At 36.5% G+C, this 19,525-nt stretch overlaps 1 protein-coding gene across 1 annotated transcript in view; it reads left to right on the forward strand.

The window, feature by feature from the left end:
- The first annotated feature begins 200 nt into the window (after window positions 1-200).
- The window catches only part of LOC121857072 (probable protein phosphatase CG10417), a 38,686-nt gene continuing 19,361 nt past the window's right edge, over window positions 201-19,525 (forward strand). The window contains exons 1-4 of the mRNA XM_042352923.1: window positions 201-419; window positions 12,747-13,014; window positions 14,178-14,299; window positions 18,460-19,061. Coding sequence (XP_042208857.1) covers window positions 309-419; window positions 12,747-13,014; window positions 14,178-14,299; window positions 18,460-19,061 — 1,103 coding nt within the window. The 5' untranslated portion in view covers window positions 201-308. The remainder of the gene's footprint in view (window positions 420-12,746; window positions 13,015-14,177; window positions 14,300-18,459; window positions 19,062-19,525) is intronic.

Here is a 19,525-nt window from a genome sequence, read left to right on the forward strand (position 1 = left end):
TAGCTAGAGCATGTTTAAGAACATTCCTATTAAGACAATTACATACCTATTCTTTGTCATACAAAATCTGTAAGAACATGAATATAAAATTACTTGGAATAAATTTTCATTTGAATAAATATTTTATGTATATTCATCTTTATATTTTTTTTAGATATAAGATAAAATTATCGAATCGGAATGCCTACCGTTCATCCTACTCAGAAGTGAAAAGACAGACGAGTGGTCCTCGACTGCCGGGTTCTGTGTAGCGTGTGTAATATTATTTGATAATACATACATGTTGTTAGGTGAATTGTCAAGAAAATATGGGAGCGTATCTATCAGAGCCAGTGACGGAGAAACTGAGTAGTGATGAAGATGGAGACTGGCTGAAATATGGCGCCAGTTCGATGCAAGGATGGCGGGTGTCGCAGGAGGTGAGTGGCGCTGGGCGGGTTGGCGCGCCTTTGTGTCACGCTTCCTCCCCCTACACCTTATACTCTCTCCTCTGTACCTAGTGTTAGCTGTACCTCGCTGTTTTGAGCATGAACCGTGTCTAGGAGTGTTAATTTAGTGGGAGTTTGATGTTAGTATTAGTTATTAAGGTGATAAGTGTAGTGTGGAGGAATGTCACGCAGGCGAATCAATTGTAAAGGTTTATCCCTCATCTCTTTATTCGACATTTCATTTAATTATCCAGAGTGAATAGTTAACTAAAATTAGTGATGAATCTTTTAAGACTTACTAGAGGTAATGTTTTAGGAGAGGGTAGTGGGTATTGTAAGAGCTTCAACACTGTAGAGCCAAGTGAACAAAGATTCATCAATATTGCTCTAAGGTCCAACTAAGTTCACCTGTTATTTACGGAAACCAGATGGATTAAATGTTATTAAAGTTGTAATAAATTGTTGATTATTATTGTAGATGTGTTAAATTTAAAGAAGGACTTCGTCTGGTCGGAATTTGATTTTTAGAAATTATTGAATAGATAGCTTGTATTATGGTTATGGCGGTCAGACTAATTACCCAAATATAGCCGCAATGAAGTCAAATAATGGTCCTAGATGAATAAATCGGACTGCTAATCACTTCTCGACTAGTATTTGGTGTCAGAAAGTCACAAAAAATTGGAAAACTTACTTTAATCTGAGTTAATAGATCGCGTGCATGTACCGACGGAGCGAGGAATTAGCCAAATGTAGCCGCAATGAAGTCAAATGATGGTCGTACAAGCGTAATTCGGGCTGTGAATCACTTCTCGATTATTATTTGGTGTCATAAAGTCAAAAAGAAAATTGGTAAACTTAATTTAATCTGAGTTGTGTTAGGTTAGATTAGATTAGATTAGGTTAGGTACATGCACTTGATCTATTAACTCAGATTAAATTAAGTTTACCAATGTTTTGTGACTTTGTGACACCAAATACTAGTCGAGAAGTGATTAGCAGTCCGATTTATTCATGTAGGACCATTATTTGACTTCATTGCGGCTACATTTGGGTACATTTGGGTAATTAGTCGGACCCGAAGGAAACTGCAGTGTTAAAAGGGTAACTATTTAACCCCTTTGTCAACATGTGACTTGCTAGGGAATTATACTCGAGTCACTGAATGAGAGGTGCTGTACACGTGCCACTACCTTATCACTTCATACTGATTCACGAGTTATATATATATTCTAAATGTGTTAGTAAAGTTAGCGGTCATTTGGTAAAACTCCAGAAAAGCTGCCAGTAAATATGGTCGTAAATTTATGAGAAACTTAACATAGGAGGAGGAGGGCGATAGTTTACTTAAACTCCAGCTGCTACCGGTACTGCTGTAGGTGAATTTTTTTTATTCGTACAAATAATAATTGGAAAATTTGATATATCCGGTACCCATTCTTTTACACCTAAACTACATAGTATTAGTACTGAATTTTTAACTTGTTTTGTAATGAAAACCACTATCACAAATTAGGTATAGGGATTGTAATTTGTATATGTTACAATTATGGCAGTGGATATTTTGCCGTTACCAACTAAGTTCCTACAAATGTTATTTTACTGTGAGGTGCGTTAGAAATATAATAGACTTGCTGAGAGCTGTTGTATGTACCAAGATGTAGACGTCATAGCAATCACCGAAACTTGGAGGAATCTGGCGAGCAAGAACTCTTTATCAGAATACCACATAGAAGGGTACAACCTTTTTCACAAGGACAGGGGAGGTAGGAAGGGGGGTTGGATCGCACTCTTTATCAGGGATACATTAATATGTATTAATAATTCAAAAAGGGTGAAATAGGAACCGAGTCTGTATGGGTAGAAATTGCGGAAGGAAGAGAAAAACTAATAATGGGAATGATTACAGGCCCCCAACTCTTGGGAAAGAAGCAGCTCAGCCCATATGGCAGGAAATGAGTGGGGCAGCAAAATACAACAACCTGTGAATTATGGGGGATTTCAACTTCAGAAATAGTGATTGGAACAACTTTGCAGGTGACTATGTATCTGAAGACTTCCTAGACACAGTACAGGACAATTTTTTAAAACAACTACAGTAATTACAGAGCCTACTTGAGGTGACAATATATTAGACCTAGTATTAACAAATAAAGAAAATATTATCAGAGATATCACAATAGGGGAAGAACTAGGGAACAGTAATCACAAAGAAGTCAGGTTCACCCTAAATTGGGAAATGAAAAACAATGACAATATGGTCAGAGTCCCAAACTTTCGATAGGTGGATTATGGGGGGGTTAAGAAGGTACCTGGGAACAGTCAGGTCAGTCCCCGGTAGGAACGGGTGAGGTCACAAGCGACACAACCATTGATCATAACTATAATATATTCACAAGTATATTACGTAAAGCACAAGAACAAAATATACCATACAGAAAAATTAGATCAAATAAGAATGAGCCAAGGTGGATGACCAAAAAACTTAAACATGACAGGAAGGGGAGGAGCAGCTCAGAAATAGGTATAATGAACTATCTAGGAATGTTAAGAAAAATGTAAGGAAGGCAAAGAGGGACTACGAAATCAGGATTGCAAGAGAATCCAAGGCGAATCCCAGAGGCTTTTTCCAGGTACAGTAGAAGTCCAAAAATCCGGACTGCTTGGGGATTAGGTCGGTCCGGATTTTCGGATTTTCCGGATTCTCAGGCAGTACTTTTAAAATTCAAATTTAAGGAAGAATAAAGAAGAGATGAACAGGTACATTTTGATAGTTTATTCATTAGCAAATATAGCATGCTTCATTTATCAAAACGAGCAGTTTTAAAGAAAAAGCTGTGAATTCAAATTTTATTCTTTGCCTTTTTTATATCATAAATTGTAGACTTTCCAATGTCGTATGTTTCCATTAGAACAGTATTGCTCACACCACGTTCTAGTTTCTTAATTATTTCAAGTTTGTCACTCAATTTCCACGTGTTCTTTCTCTTCACACAACGAAGTGGGACAAAGTGGGACCTTTAAAGTCAGAGAGAGGAGAAGTGATCGATGATACTGAGAAAATAAGCAAAGCATTAAACAGCTACTTCTTATCAGTTTTCACAGAAGAAACTCACGAGGAAATTCCAGAGGTGGAACTGATATTTAAGGGAAATGAAGAAGAGAAATTAAAGAATAATACTATCAGAAAAGAGGATGTTATTAAGAAGAGAGATAAATTAAAGAAAACAAAATCCCCATGGCTGTATTAAATTTTCCCTCGAGCGAACCCCTCGTAAATTTATTTATAAAATCATTAACCACTGGAGTTGTGCCTGATTTGTGTAAACAGGCAAATGTAGTACAGGTTGTACCTCTCTAGTCCGGCAACCTCGGGACCTGACCGGTGCCGGACCATGGAAATTCACCCTTTTCCTGGATAGATAGTGACTTGTGCTTATGCCTGGAAGCACTAGCACCACTTTCTCTGCGTTATGGTCTCTTTGAAGACATATTGAAGGGTTAAATGTCGTATAGTAGCTTCTCAAATTTCGCGAGTTTTTAATTCTTAACGTATTTTATTGGAACACAAAAAAATAAATAAATAACAATTTTGACGGCTGAAACTTGAATTTCGACGGGTTTGAACGGCCCGCCAACGTGCAGACGACGTGCATAATCGTGTAAACAGTGTCATTTCTCTTATGTACAAAAGATTCATTATTGTTTATTACTGGATGTCTTTTTTATTGAATTAATGTTTATGTGTGCAAAATGAGCAATACAATTCATTAATAATACGTCGAAAATTAAAACACATGAGGAAATGACACAGCATTGTTTTCGTTGATTACAAAACCAGTGACTGACTGGTTCTACATATAAAACTGAAGAAAATAAGACCTTGGTTGAAGGTGTAGTAAAATTAATATGGTTGTTTTAAGTAATGTTATTTAATGTTAATAAATGGAACAATAGAAGTAGCTTACGATAATGGTAAAGAAAAAGAGAGATCGCATATGTAAGTGCGCATGCGCACACGTGAAAACATATCGTCATTACTTTACATAAGAATATGAAAGCAACACTTATTTACTGTTCATATATATTTTAATTAATGTTTCTGAATGTGTTTTTATTGAATTAATGTACGTGTGTGCAAAATTAACAATACAATTTATTAATAATACGTGGAATATTAGAGGAGACGAGACGGCTGCCGGCATTGTTTATGTTAAAGCTTACGAAACCAGTGACTGATTGGTTCTACATATAAAACTGAAGAAAATAAGACCCTGAGTTTAGCTGTAGTAAAATTAATGTAAAAAATGAATATGGTTGCTTGAAGTACCTGTAATGTTATTTAATGTTAATAAATGGAACAATATAAGTAGCTAACCATTAATGGTAAAAAAAAAGTGAGACTGCTCGTATGTAAGTGCGCACATGTGAAAATATATCGTCATTACTCTACATAAGAATATGAAAGCAACACTTATTTACTGCTCATATATATTGAAGGGTTAAATGTTGTACTCTGTATAGACAAGCAGAGAGAGAGAGCAGCCGAACTGCCGGATGTAAACAAACCTTAATTTCCCGCGGCTTTTTTTTTTTTTTAAGGGGATTAGCCCACCCGGGCATAGGTCACTGACCCACATTGGGGCCTGAGGGGCAAAAATTTAATACTCCTGTAATAATAATAATAATTCAGAAAAAAAAAAAAAAAGCTGCCTATCTACCTATTGGACAAACTAAAATCGTTCCGGACCACAGAATGCCGGACTAGAGAGGTACAACCTGTACCCATATTCAAAAAGGGAGACAGAGCATCACCGTCAAATTACCGGCCGATTAGTTTGACGTCAGTAGTGGGGAAATTTCTTGAATCAATTATAGCAAATAGCATCCGACGCATTTAGAGAAAACAAATTAATCTATGACTCTCAACATGGGTTTACAAAGGGAAAATCTTGTCTAACAAATCTGCTGACGTTCTTTAGGAAAGTCTTTGAGGTAGTAGATAATGACGAAAATTATGATGTTATTTACTTACTTTAGCAAAGCGTTTGACAGAGTACCGCATCAGAGGCTTCTGAGAAAAGTTAAGGCTCATGGTATCGAGGGGAAAGTTTTAAATTGGATAAAATCATGGCTCACCGATAGCACACAGAGGGTCAGCATAGATGGTGTTAAATCTGAGTGGGGCTGTGTAACCAGTGGGGTTCCCCAGGGGTCAGTACTGGGCCCACTCTTTTCATAATCTACATAAACGATCTAGATACTGAGATAAGCAGTGACATAAGCAAGTTTGCGGATGACACCAAAATAGGGCGGCAGGTTAATTCAGGGCAGGATGCAAATGCACTACAGGAGGATCTAAATAAACTGCAGGGGTGGTCTGAAAAATGGCAAATGAAATTCTATGCCAGCAAGTGCAGTGTACTTAATATTGGAAGAACTAATACTGTCAATGTATACAGCCTTAACAACATCAACCTAGAGAAGTCGACTTGTGAAAGAGACTTAGGGGTACAGTATTTGTAAGCCCGGACCTACGGCCTAGAAAACAGTGCGTTAATGTTCGAAATAAGGCAAACAGAGTAATGTACAGTATTAGGTTTTATATCTAGAAGTGTAAGTAATAAGAGTGCAGAGGTCTTATTGCAACTGTATCTTGCGCTAGTCAGGCTGCACCTCGATTATGCAGTTCAGTTCTGGTAGAATGGATTTCAATTCACGAGTCGGTGCAGCGAAGAATGACGAAAATGATTCCGGGACTTAGAAACCTTCCGTATCAAGATAGGTTAAAGAAACTAAACTTGCATTCCCTAGAAATATGAAGAGTGCGGGGAGATATCATAAGAAGTATTTAAGTGGGTGAAAGGAATCAAGAAAGGAGATATAGATAAAGTTCTAAAATATCCTAGCAGGATAGTACTCGTAGCAACGGATTTAAGTTTGATAAGTTTAGGTTTAGGGGGGAGATAGGAAGGAACTGGTTCACAAATAGGGTGGTGGATGAGTGGAACATGCTTAGCAACTTTGTAGTAAGTGCTGGAACGCTGGAAAGTTTTAAAAGAAGGCTACATAGATTCATGGATGATAGAGTGGTAGTAACTCTCAACAGGAGCTGCCATGCACAGGCCAACCGGCCTATTGCAGACTCCTTTTTTTCTTATGTTCTTATGTAATCATCCATTACCGACAAACATTGCGAGAATAATATGTGACCATGACTGGCGGCGTTTGGCATTTATTTCACCATCAGTCGATTGTTGTGTAGCTATAAACATAAAGTACCTAATCAGGAGTTTTTAGTTTTGTTATTTTTTCCATAGATGTTCTCATTATAAAAGAGGGTGCCATTTACTAGAACCTGATCTAACCAACCAAAGAAACCTACCTAACTCCCAAGTCAGGGGCGGACCCCTTGGCATATTAAACAGAAAATATCCACTACATTTAATTATTCACTAATTTTTCTTTCCCAAAATGATACACATCCACCTGCCATGGTCCATGTGACACCATATTTACACTTGATGTGTTGACATACAAACTATTTCTGCATCCTTCCATACATATAAATGCTCATTGCTCATTATGACTACTGCATTTCATCAATTATATGAGATGAGAGGTACATTTGGCTTAGCTTCCACCTTTAACCCTGTAGAGCAGCGATTTTCAACCAATGTGCTGCGGCACATTAGTGTGCCGCGAAGAACCCATAGATGTGCCGCGGGAGTTTAAATATCATTTGGATAGCATTTAAAAAAATAGCATTTGGATACGTTTTGACGTTACTGGTACTTTTATGGAGCGCATTAAACTCCTTTTTTTTCAATGATGCAATAAATAAACATATGTGTTGTTCATTAAAAACCCAAATGGCAGTTTTAAATTCTCTCCTTAATTCCGTAGTGTAGATCCGCGATCTCCACTATGATCAAATCTGTCCTTAAATACTGATGGTGTGCCTCGACCATTTTAGTGCCTGGCTCACTGTGCCGTGAGATGAAAATCACTGCTGTAGAGGGCTAAGTCGCCATTAGGTAATTTATTCTGGCTAATGCCGGATGATTTTATTCAGCTGAGAGAAACCCTTGCACTCAAAAGGGTTAGAACTGATCTCAAATAACACCGAGGGAGAAAGAAAGAAAAACCTAAAAAAATTTAATTCTCTTGTGTTATTGCCGGAAATTTGTATTTATTTTTAGTATTTTAACCGATAAAATTACTCTAAATATTAGTTGTTCAAAGTGGCTGTGCTTTGAAGTAGAAGGAAAGATAGATGTGGGATAAAATACTAAAAATAACACCAAACAAACCTTTGAAAACCTTAAAACCTTTCCTAACTTGTAAAAGTTTTAAGAATTGCTTTTGAGTTTATGGATCCCTCCTCATATGAGTACAGTACTGAAAACAACACCATCACGTAAATTAAAGCCCGGTCCTCTTTGAACGAGAAATATTTTGGGTAATTTTATGGGAACAGAAACACTATAGATTAAATTATTTATATTTTTTCTCTTACTTTCTATATAAGACTTGATATACCTGTATAAGTACAGTAGGTGTTGGCAACCTCTAATTATTTACAATGATATATCCTAAAGTATATATTTTTTTTAATTTGCCATACGTTGGACCCAAAATGGCTGAGTACTTACTAAAATAATGCACTGTAATTTAAAATCTTGAAAGGCAGTCGTGGATCAGATGGCTAACACTGTAATGCTTTCGATTTTGTTAATTTTTTCCATTGATGTCCTTTGATGATAGTAATAAAAATGATATGACTGTACAGATCCTAATACAACATGACCTAACCAACCAACGAATTCTACCTAACTTCCTAGCCGGGGGGGGGGACTAGCACATCAAACAAAGTATCCTCATTTTGATATCTGGTACCTGCCCTCTGCAGGTGATTTATGATAGCAGATAGAGAAAATTTTAAAATAAATACTTACTATCATCCAAAGAACATCTGTGGAAAAAAAATGAACAAAATCGGACAACTCCTTCTGGTGGTAGCCATCAGCTCCAGTCTTACCTTATGAAATAAAACATGTTGGTATCTGCATTCACCTCTTCTAATGTTGGTCTGGAGACGGTTCATACGAGGAGTTGAGTCCACTTCTTGATATTGGTGTATTTAACAAGAGAAGTACATATTCTGAACTATATATCTCAAGTTACACACTTATCTATACATGTTCATTGCATAATATCTTCTAATCCAGTATAATTGTTGTATTAAAATAACCAGACTAGATTGAGGCTACTCATTGGAATAATTGAAATGGTGACTGCAACATTCATCATTTATTAATACAGTATACAGTATAGTCTGCATTTACTCGGTCAATTGAACCCGTGGAGGTACGCGTAAACGAAATAACAGAACAAATGGGATTAATTGAAATAGAGACTGGGCCGACTCCCAAACTCCACTTTTTCCGACACAATACGTACGTTGTAGTAAAAATAACATCTTAATTATATGATTGTATGCACACAATTAATATTTAAGAAAAATATCAATAATATTAGGTTTTTTAACACTTACGTTAGTAGAAAAGATGGCTGGGCAGAGGGCAGATTATTGGCCCTCACCTGTATCAATTGTATCACTATCCACCACAGAAGCTTGCAGGGCCTCTTCGTCAAACCCCTCAAAGTCCATATCCTCACTCACTGACTTGGGCCGGCTGTGGTGGGTGGCGGGTGAAGAACTCGGTAATGTTTTGATGACTGGGCGACCTCGTGCGCACCCTGCCCACGCCGCTTCCCGCATAAATGACCAAATTTACCGCGTAATTAAAGCATTTACATTCTGACAAGGCACCGCGTAAATGCAGACTATACTGTATAGTTATTGCTTTAAGTTATTACAGTATTATGAATTTCTCAGACATCACACACAACAGCCGTAATTATTACTTTTGTTGGTGATAAGGCAACACAACTCATTCGCTCTGACTCAAAGACTCGGATGCTTATATGTTCACAGACATACACCTGCCCTGTTGTCACATTTTTCATAGCCGCTACTCGGTGTTAAAGGTGGAAGCTTGGCCAACTGTACCTGCCTACATAAAATAACCTAGATAAAACATGCAGGGTGCTTTTGTAGCCTGGTGCCCTGACTGTTTTAATGTAAGAGCTTGTGGAACTGGGCACCCCTAACCCAAAAGTTTGGATTTAAGGAAAAAAAAAAAGATTTTACAGAACCTTTCCTCCTACATGTCTCAGTATAGGAAAATTCTGTCTTTAGAGACATGTTAGGGATATAAAGGTCTGTTAGGAAAAATTTTCCTTTAACTCAAACTTTTTGTTCGGGGTGTCCGGTTCCACAAGCTCTTACATTAAATAGCAAGCTCTGCCTCAAATATATTGCTGTACTTCTTCATTAATTACTCATGTCCTAGGTTGCTTGATAGTGTATTGTACTCTAATATGTAGAGTGAAGAAAAAATTTTTGGTGCTACTATAGTATGCTGTCTACCAAGCTGGAGTTGTGTCCACCGGGATATTTACACTGTAGCATCCATTAACCCAACCCAACCTAGGTTGGGTTAGAATATATTAAATAAAGATAGCTAAGGTTAATGGATGCTACAGTGTAAATATCCATGTGGACCACATACTGTAGGATCACCAAGTTATTTTTATAAATATCATACTACAATAAATACTATTACAGTGGTCCCTCGGTTAACGAGCACAATCCGTTCCAGCAGGTTGCTCGTTAACCGAAACCATCGTTTCAATGGGTTTTTGGGTAATTGGTTCCAGCTCATCGAAAATTGCCTAAATTCAACAAAAAAGGTAGAAAAGTACACTTACTTTGAGGTGTGTATGTAGAAGGCTCCTGGTTGATGATGATGATGATGATGGAAATTAGAATGGGGGTGGAGGAGAAGAGAAGGCATTGGGGTGGAAGAGAATTCATCCCATGGTGCCATTTCACCCATAAAATTTTAGTTCTCTTGGTGTAATTCAAGATTATTTTCTTTAAATCAACACTGCACTGCATTACATATTGACAATATGTACAATAAATTTCAAAATGACCAATAATTTGCTTGGAAACACAGAAAAAAAGCGTTTAGTTGAAGGGAGTCTCAAGCAAGATGTTACCTCCACTGAAAAGAGAGGGAGAGACTAACGCCTGTTTGTGTGTTAACAGGCCGGATGGCACGCCAGAAACTAGTTTCTTTACCTTCAATTATGTTCAATAATTGTTAAAATGACTAAAAAAGTTAATATTAAACTTTTAAAATTATTGAATAGTATAAACTTCTTTATATTTACTAAATTAGTAAGGAATTTAAGCCCTAAACCGATTACTGTATTGGCGGACTAATACTACAGCTGGTGGACCGCCAAATGTAAGCGAAAACATGTTGAGGCCGGCTCGTAAAAAACTTTTTCATCGAGGGATTGCTCGTGAACCGAAGTTAAGAATCTTATAGAAGGTAAATCGTTAACCGAGGGATCACTGTATATCATTACTTCTCTTACTCAATCGGTGGTCCCCAACCTGTAGTTCACACCCACGGAATCATTTTATGGAGCATCAGACATTATCAACATTTGGTAATGGTTTATACTTTTCTTGGCCTCTTGTTAGGTTAAATAATTTCTGATTGTGAATAATTTTGGATTCTTTGTAAGAGTGAAATTAATGCTTTATAATTTGGGGGGGGGGGGGGGGGGACACGTTTGTCCCGAGTCTTTGGTGTACAGGACGTGTGTATTTGCCCCAGACCGGGCCCAGAGAGAGAGCCAGCCTTCTCACTGGGTTAAATGCACACGTTTTGTCCAAGAGTAAATGTAAAAAGTATGTAACTGGTAACAGTTGGACATGTAAAACTGCAAATAACTGTACAGTACCGTATATATGAGATTTTTTTTCTTGAATGTAGATCCAAAGTTTTGGTGCCCTCCACTATATTTACAATGATAATGTGGCCCAGAGCCTACAAAAGGTTGAGGACCACTGGCTTAAACAATGAACTGGCAAATTAGCCCCAAAACAACCTGTCAGCTAATGCCGTGACCAGTACAGTAATTTAGCCTAACCATGTAACAAAACTATAAACTGTTCTTTGAAGAGCCTATCAGGTGCTGTGAGAGTATTGTATGGAAGTATTTAGTAAGACATTTTTGTGGTTGGGATGGAAAACGTTTGGATATCATGAAGAATCTCTCTAGGATGTAATGCTTGTTTACTCAGGGTGTTAGACTTCAAGGTTTTCTCCCCAGTTAGTTTGGAATAAAATAAGGTTAAAGAGTTTATTTTATGCTTACCTGGTACCCATTTGAGTGGCAGAGGATGCCTAAGGCTCTTAAATTTTTTATCCATATATCTGTTAGCATATGTGGTTCTGATCTCTATTTTTTGTATATAACTGATAGCTTGACTGACATTATAGACATTATAGAACTGGGAGACTGGTCTCATGGAGCATCAGACCTTATCAACATTTGGTAATGGTTTATACTTTTCTTGGCCTCTTGATAGGTTAAATAATTTCTGATCCCACAGGCCTGTTTAACATTGGTTGCGGTTTCTATTATTTATTTTTATTTTTATTTAATTTTTTGTTAAGTACTGGAGATATTAGCATATACTGTATGAGGAGCTCTGGCCCACAATCTGCTAAGTGCCATTATAGAAAATGAAGAAAATTGCTCAGGGAGGAATGTGTGACATACAATAGTCTTTTCAGAGGACTCACCGACAATCAACATGTACAAGTTCCCAGTTAGCTCTCTGACTTACCCAGGGGACAGAGGAGAGGTTGGGGAATACAATGCAATAGACAACACATTTCAGTAACATATGGTTCTTAGCAGGTTATGGTCCAGAGCTAAGTATATTATTGTTTTAAGCTAAGGAAGTATCATCACCTAACCTAACCTTATAGGTTTTATGTTAGTACGGTAAACCCTCGATAACTCGGCAAATTCCGACTTATTGAGGCACTTCCCCCTCCTACAAAATATAACAATAATTTTTTTTACCCATATATGTGTGCATGTAATTACTGAATGTAAAAAAGTAACACTTAGCAGCACTGCAGGCAAAGAATAAAGCATCAAAGTAAGTGGCACAGAGACATGGTAGGTGATGTGGCCAGATATGCCGAGATTTTCCCAGATAATTTTATATATCTATGCATTTCCCAAGTTATACTAATACATATCAAATTATTAAATGCTGAGTTATCAAGGGTTTACTGTAATATTAGAACAAATTACTTGTAATAATACATTTGCATTTTGTGGAGATAAAATTTTTATCATATTGTTTTCTTCCAGGATGCTCACAACTCAATCTTGGATTATGATAAAAAAACTCACCTCTTTGCTGTGTATGATGGCCATGGAGGGCATGAAGTGGCTGCCTATACAGCACTAAAGTTACCAGACTTTTTAAAGGAAACAGAGGCCTACAAGAATGGCCTAATATCTCAAGCACTTACAGATACTTTCCTCGGGTTTGATGCCACCCTCGTGAAACCTGAGGTGGTCAGCATACTCAAGCAAATTGCTGGTACAAAAGATGAGGATGAGGAGGAAGAAGAAGGTATTAGAAACATATTTTCTTGTAATGATAAATTTTTTAGTTAAAAGATTTTACGTTACACACTAGGGGTGATGTCCGTGGATGGAATTGGTAAGTGAAATGAAAATAAGAGTGAAGGACTGCAGATGAAACTAAAACTTGATGACACCATGATAGCTGTCAAATTTATTATCTGTGGGTAGTAGTACTGTTCCAGTAAAGAGGGGGAGAGTTGGAGAGAATTTTTAGAAGAGAGTTTGATAAATGTCAAGGGTGATGATGTTTTAAGGAGAGGACATGTCTTGGAGTAATGTCACTGAATGGAGAAAAGCTGGAGGTTGTGAATACATTTAAGTATTAGAAGTGTTGTTCATTGAAGTGGGAAATGGAAATATTGGAGTTAATAGAATTATGCAAGAAACCTGAAGGAACCTGAGAGCATAAATTAAGGGGAAGAGCCTTGAGTTTAAATTGTTCAAGGAGACTACACAAAAGAATGCTTGTACCAAATCATTTGGAGGTGAGGCTCAGGTGTTCCAGGCAAGTGACAGACTGGGTGCTAGATGAGTGGGGATGGTTAGTTTGATAGTATCATTAAGGAATAAAATTTATGCAGAACAAAATCAGAAATGAATGGATGAATATGCTTAGACGACATAGGTATCTGGAGTGTATTGGAATGAGAGTGAGGTAGGTACTGTACTTATGTTAGCACAGTTGGAGGCACATGGGCAGAAGGGGGAGTGAAAATGAGTTTGAAGAAATTATACTGAACGAGTACTGTACATTATATGAATTATGGATCTCTTGAAATGGTACCTGAAGAATGATTGCATTATGAACATTAGAGTACTGTAGTTTCATACGTAATAATATTTATTCAATGTGTAATCCACCGTGAATTCACATGAACCAATATGAATGTTAAGATTTACTTACCTGTATACTGTTACTATACTGTTAATGCAAGTTGCAGAGATGAACAATGTGTGCGACTATCAGTTACATGTTTTCTTGCTTCTTTTGTTTCTACAATTTATTAACTGCCGTATGATTTCCCATACTAAAGTGAGAGAGGAGGAATAGATTGATAATGTTATGGAGACAGTAATGTTGTATGATTAAGGTTTTTATTTGGTATTTATTTTTTTATTTTCTTGTCAATAACTTCCCTCATGTTGCAGATAACTCTGAGTCTGAGAGTGAAGAAATGGACAACTTGTATCGAGAGGCAACAATGCCCCTTGATGAAGTCATTGCCAAATATGCCGAAAACCCACAAATTAGTAGATGTAAAAAAGAAAAGGTATGTTGATATATATATAAAGAGAGTATTAATGCTTCCTGTTCTTAATCTAATCACTGTAATATATGTAAGTTTGTGCAATTGTCTGCTCCACAAGAGGGGTATATATGGAGGCATGAAAATATTAGTAACATATTTTGTTACAAATTGTAGCTGTCAGCTCAATTTTCAGTATTGCCTCCTAGATAAATACAGTATTGAGGAATTCTGTGTCAGCAGGTATCTTATGATGACTGACTTCGTTCCCCCTCAGACAAACCAATAAAGTTTTAAGAAAATGTTGTGTGTATGTTTGTAATGTAACAGTTCTTTTCTTGGGTTGTTATTTAAAAGAAAGGGGTGTTGAGTAGTTTTATATACAGTAGAGTCTCAGAGTATGCGAGGGTTATGTTTCTGGGATCCCTGCGTTAGTTCAGAGTTCGATGCACCACTCCTAATTATGTCCAATTTCTTGACTTTTTCTTTAAGAGCTCTCACACACTGTGTATTTTTTCTTTTTCTCACTGACCATGACGAGCACACTGCCACTAATTTTTCTCTTTTGAGCCACAATTGTGGTAAAATTCACCAGAAAAGAAAAACCGTTCACGGAACCAGTACCACAGAGAAGGACGCCTTAGCAATAATTATACCAATAGTACCATATAAACACCCAAAAAGTACAAATGAACACAAATATTAAACCTATGGTACCATATGAACACTTTAAATGTACATACACACTGAAACCATCCTCTGGGTGACAATGGATTTCAGCATGGCTGTTACTCATCTGACAAAGACAGGTGATATACCATGATATCACACTGGGGGGTGGGGGCGTGGCAAGATGGCGACACAGTTACAGCCCACTGCCTCCACGCGTTTGTTCACTCCACACATATATGCACCCATGCTCTTCATTTTTCTTATTTTATAGTTTTATATTTTCTTAAAATTATTTGTAAGCCACAATAAGTATTGTAATATATATATATATATATATATATATATATATATATATATATATATATATATATATATATATATATATATATATATATATATATATATATATATATATATATATATATATATATATATATATATATATATATATATATATATATATATATATATATATATATATACCCGACTTACACTTACATCGGACTTCGACCGCCTTATCAGATATAAATGACACGCATTTTCTATACCGAAACGTTTCCAGTTAATGTAGTCTCCATGTATAATTAGAAAATTATGGGGGCCCCATGTGCATTCAGCTGACTACATTAAAGGTTAAGTGCTCAGTCACACTGTATCCATTCCTTATTATTTATTACTTTCACTGTACTGTATCCATTCATCATTATTCATTACTTTTACTGTACTGTATTTCATTGTAGATTTTTTATTAAAATTTTTTTTTTTTGTCGGACTTACGACCATGTCGGACTTACGACCTGGATTTGGGTCCCTAACCCCGTCGTAAGTCGGGGTCTAGGTGTATATATATATATATATATATATATATATATATATATATATATATATATATATATATATATATATACAGTATATATAAAATATAATATAATATAATATATATTTATATACACACACATACATACAGTGGTCCCTCGGTTATTTAACAGTTCGGTTAACGAATTACCGTCCATAAGAATCTTGAATTCAGTTAACGAACAAAAATTCAATTTATGAAATCCTAAGGAACATCATGTTTTGTTGTGAGCATCAGCTGATGGGCTAGTCTGCCAATTCAGTAATCTGTTCTATGTTTACATTTGTTTCCAGTGGAGTAAATATCAAGAAACTTTTGCTTATTAATATTTTTGCATTTTTTATATTAAAATTATTAATCATTTTACAATGTAGTTAACATATTGACAATACTGTATATGGAGTACAGGGAACTAGTTTTTTGTGCGCCCATCAGCCGCTTGACTCAGCCACCAGGCGTCAGTTTGGCTTTGTTGACAGTGGAGTGAACATCGAGTTTGTTGGCGTCTTGAATATTTTTGCATTTTTACATTAAAATTATTGGTCATTCTGAAATTTAGTTAACATATTATAATATATAGTGCAGTGCAGTGTTGATTTAAATAAAATAATCTTGAATTACACCTAGTGAACTTAAAATTTTATTGGTGAAATTACTGCATCAAGCATGGGTCCCCTGAAAGGTGATTTCTCCTCCATCCCCACTTCCTTCTCTTCTCCCTTCTCCTCCACCCCCACTTCTAATTCCCATCATCATCATCATCAACCAGGAACCTTCTACATACACACCTCAAAGTAACTGTACTTTACTGCATTTTTTTTTTTACTTTGTATGTACAAGTACAGTACTTTTCTGTGAGCTAGAATCAATTACTTGTACCCAATATCCCATTGAAACAATGGATTCGGTTAACGAACGATATATATATATATATATATATATATATATTCATTTATTTTTATTTTTATTTTTTTCTCTCTCCAAATGAGCACGGGCAAGAGATGCTGGGTGGGTTGGCCCATGCGAGAGCGATACCAGAGTATAAAGGTGGTTCAGGGGGTGAACCACTGTATACAGTATTTAGACTTGATATACAGGGCAGGGGGCAAAATTGTTGGGGGGTTAAGTTCTCAAAATGGCTAGAGTTGTGATGGGAAAGTTATACTAAGTGCTGAGAATCCCTTTTAGGGGTTGCCCTGGGTTGCAGATTTTATACTTGATGGGTAAATTACATCATTCTTCATAGACTAGTGACAGGCTCTAAATGAAGGATTAGGCTTGAATTACTGTTATATAGCTGAAACTGGACCAATTGACTCATCTTCTCTACTCTCAGAGATATGTTGTGAGGTGGCTCGCACTGGGGATTGGGCTATTACTGGGTTCCTGAGTTTTATCTGAATTAAATACAAGTGATTTGCACTGGTGGTGTTTTGATATTGTTTACCACGTGCTGTGGATGGCAGTTCTGAGAGAATGCTCTTAGGGCTCTGGGGGAAACGGGTCTGGTTGCAGGGGAAAGGTGAAACTATCATTAAATTTTTAAAATGGCTATTTCAGGGTTTTTTATGAGTTAAATTCATTGCTTTATATCTGATTGTCTAAAACTAGTCACAAAGTTTAGTCTTGGTAATAAAATTGGAGATCAGGTTCAAGCTTCAATCTTTTTATGTACAAATCCAGAGCTTTGTACATGTGTGAAGGTTAACCCACAGAGGCATGGAAAACAGCCATAAAACATTTGATGATGGTGTAAAGTATTTTTCATGATACAACTCTGCTTTTTATGGCTGTCTTGTGTAACACTGAGTTTTTCTTTCTTTCTTGCGGTTTCTTTTTCCCTTGATAACCTCAAACATGAGTGGAAGGGAAGTAAACACAGGGTAGTCCATAAGTTGAAAATGGTTAATTAGGATTAAAGTACAATAATATAAAATACTTGTACAGTGTATATTTCTTATCGATCTTAGGTCTAAGATTGAATGTGAGCATCATCAGTGTATCTGCCAATCAAGGCCAGGTTGTCTTGATATGCTTCTGCTGTTTCTAGAACCTCAACTTCATTCAGATGGCATTCTCAACACCATTATCTTCCAACGAGGTAGAGGGAGCTTCATATCGTGTGTACCCTGATGACCTCTTACCTTCGCTGGATTGGACATGTTGGAAACAGATCCTGGGCAGCACAATATCTTGATTTAACGCTATTAGACTTCTTTCTTGGGTGTTTTTGTGAGGCTTACAAGCCTAGGTATTACAGACATACAAAATTGGCAGAATGGTATTGTTGTGGCCCCAAGTTGCTGAAATAACTCCGGAAATGTGTGTGTTCCACGATGCAGTGGTGCTCATGACGAATTTTAGACCGAAGCTTAATAATAAATACTTATGCTGTACTGTATTTTATTATATTATAACAGTTTTACCCTGAATGACCATTGTTTCAACAAAATAGGTAGACTTTTGTACCACAATTTATAAATCAGATTGATAGGAATTCAAATTGATGTTTTGTAATTTTCTTCTATTCTGTGCAACTAAAGATTGTTTTTGTCACCATAATCTCACATTGGGTTGTTTTCTACCATATAATGACTTAATTGTGCTTCAGTGATAATTTTTGTGTATTGATGAAGTGAATTTGTGCCTCTTGCAGGGAGTCTCTCCATTTCTGAAGGCTAAGAGCAGTAAGAGTAATAAATCATCAGACTCAGAGAGCCCAGTGAAATTTGCTCTTGAAGAGGAAGATGCAGAAAAGTCGCCAGTTGTACCACAATCTTCATCATCGGGTGTTACAGAAGAATCAAACACAGAGAACGTTAAAGTAAATAGTGAAGGTAACCAAAATGGTACCAAAGTAGAGACAGATGTTGAGGTGAATGGAGACGAAACAAAACATATGGTAAATGGTGAAGGGGGTGAAGAAATTGAAGATTCAAAGAAAATTGAGAAAACCGATACAGACGAAGGTAAATTGGAGGAGTGCAAAGTTGAGAATGGTGACACAATTGTGAATGGTGGTGAAGGGCAAGAGACTGGAAAAGGAAAGGGCAAAGGTGGTAAGGGCGGGAAAGGAAAGGCTGTGTTAAAAAATTCTGAAGTGCAGGCAATGAAGGCAGCAAAAGCAAAAGAAAAGAGAAGGGAAGCAGCAATTAAAGCAGCTGAAATTTATAGAAAGATTCAGGAAGGAGGAGCTGAGGAAGACTTAAGTGATGAAGAGGAGGATGATGAAGATGACAATTTTGAGGATGAGGGAGGGTGAGTAGAAATAGTATTTCTTATAAATAACATTTTATTCCCCCATAATACTGTATATAGAAATAAGCTTGTGCATCCAGTGACTGACATCTGTAAATGGGTAATTGTGTAATGTTATTGACATTTGACTAAAAAAATTTAATTACTGTATTTAACTACAGTACTGTACTGTACTTCAGTAGTCTTTATGCTTGCAGTGATTTTTTACCTGTTTTTAACTTTTCGTAGTGATTCACCCGACATGTTACTTTTCAATAGAATTTACAATATGATAATTTATTTTCATTATGGAATGATGCTGACATGCCAGTTTTGGCCAGCAATTGCATCAAATAGATAGTTCAGATAAGACTCTTTCCTTACTCATGGATCATTTCATGTCATGTCTGGCACTATTTACAAACACTTGGAAAATGAAAAAAAAAATAATAAAATTTCAGACCAATACAGGTATTACCTCTGGG

This window comes from Homarus americanus, unplaced genomic scaffold, assembly GCF_018991925.1.
Source record: "Homarus americanus isolate GMGI-L3 unplaced genomic scaffold, GMGI_Hamer_2.0 scaffold20465, whole genome shotgun sequence".
In the NCBI taxonomy this organism is placed as follows: Eukaryota; Metazoa; Arthropoda; class Malacostraca; order Decapoda; family Nephropidae; genus Homarus; species Homarus americanus.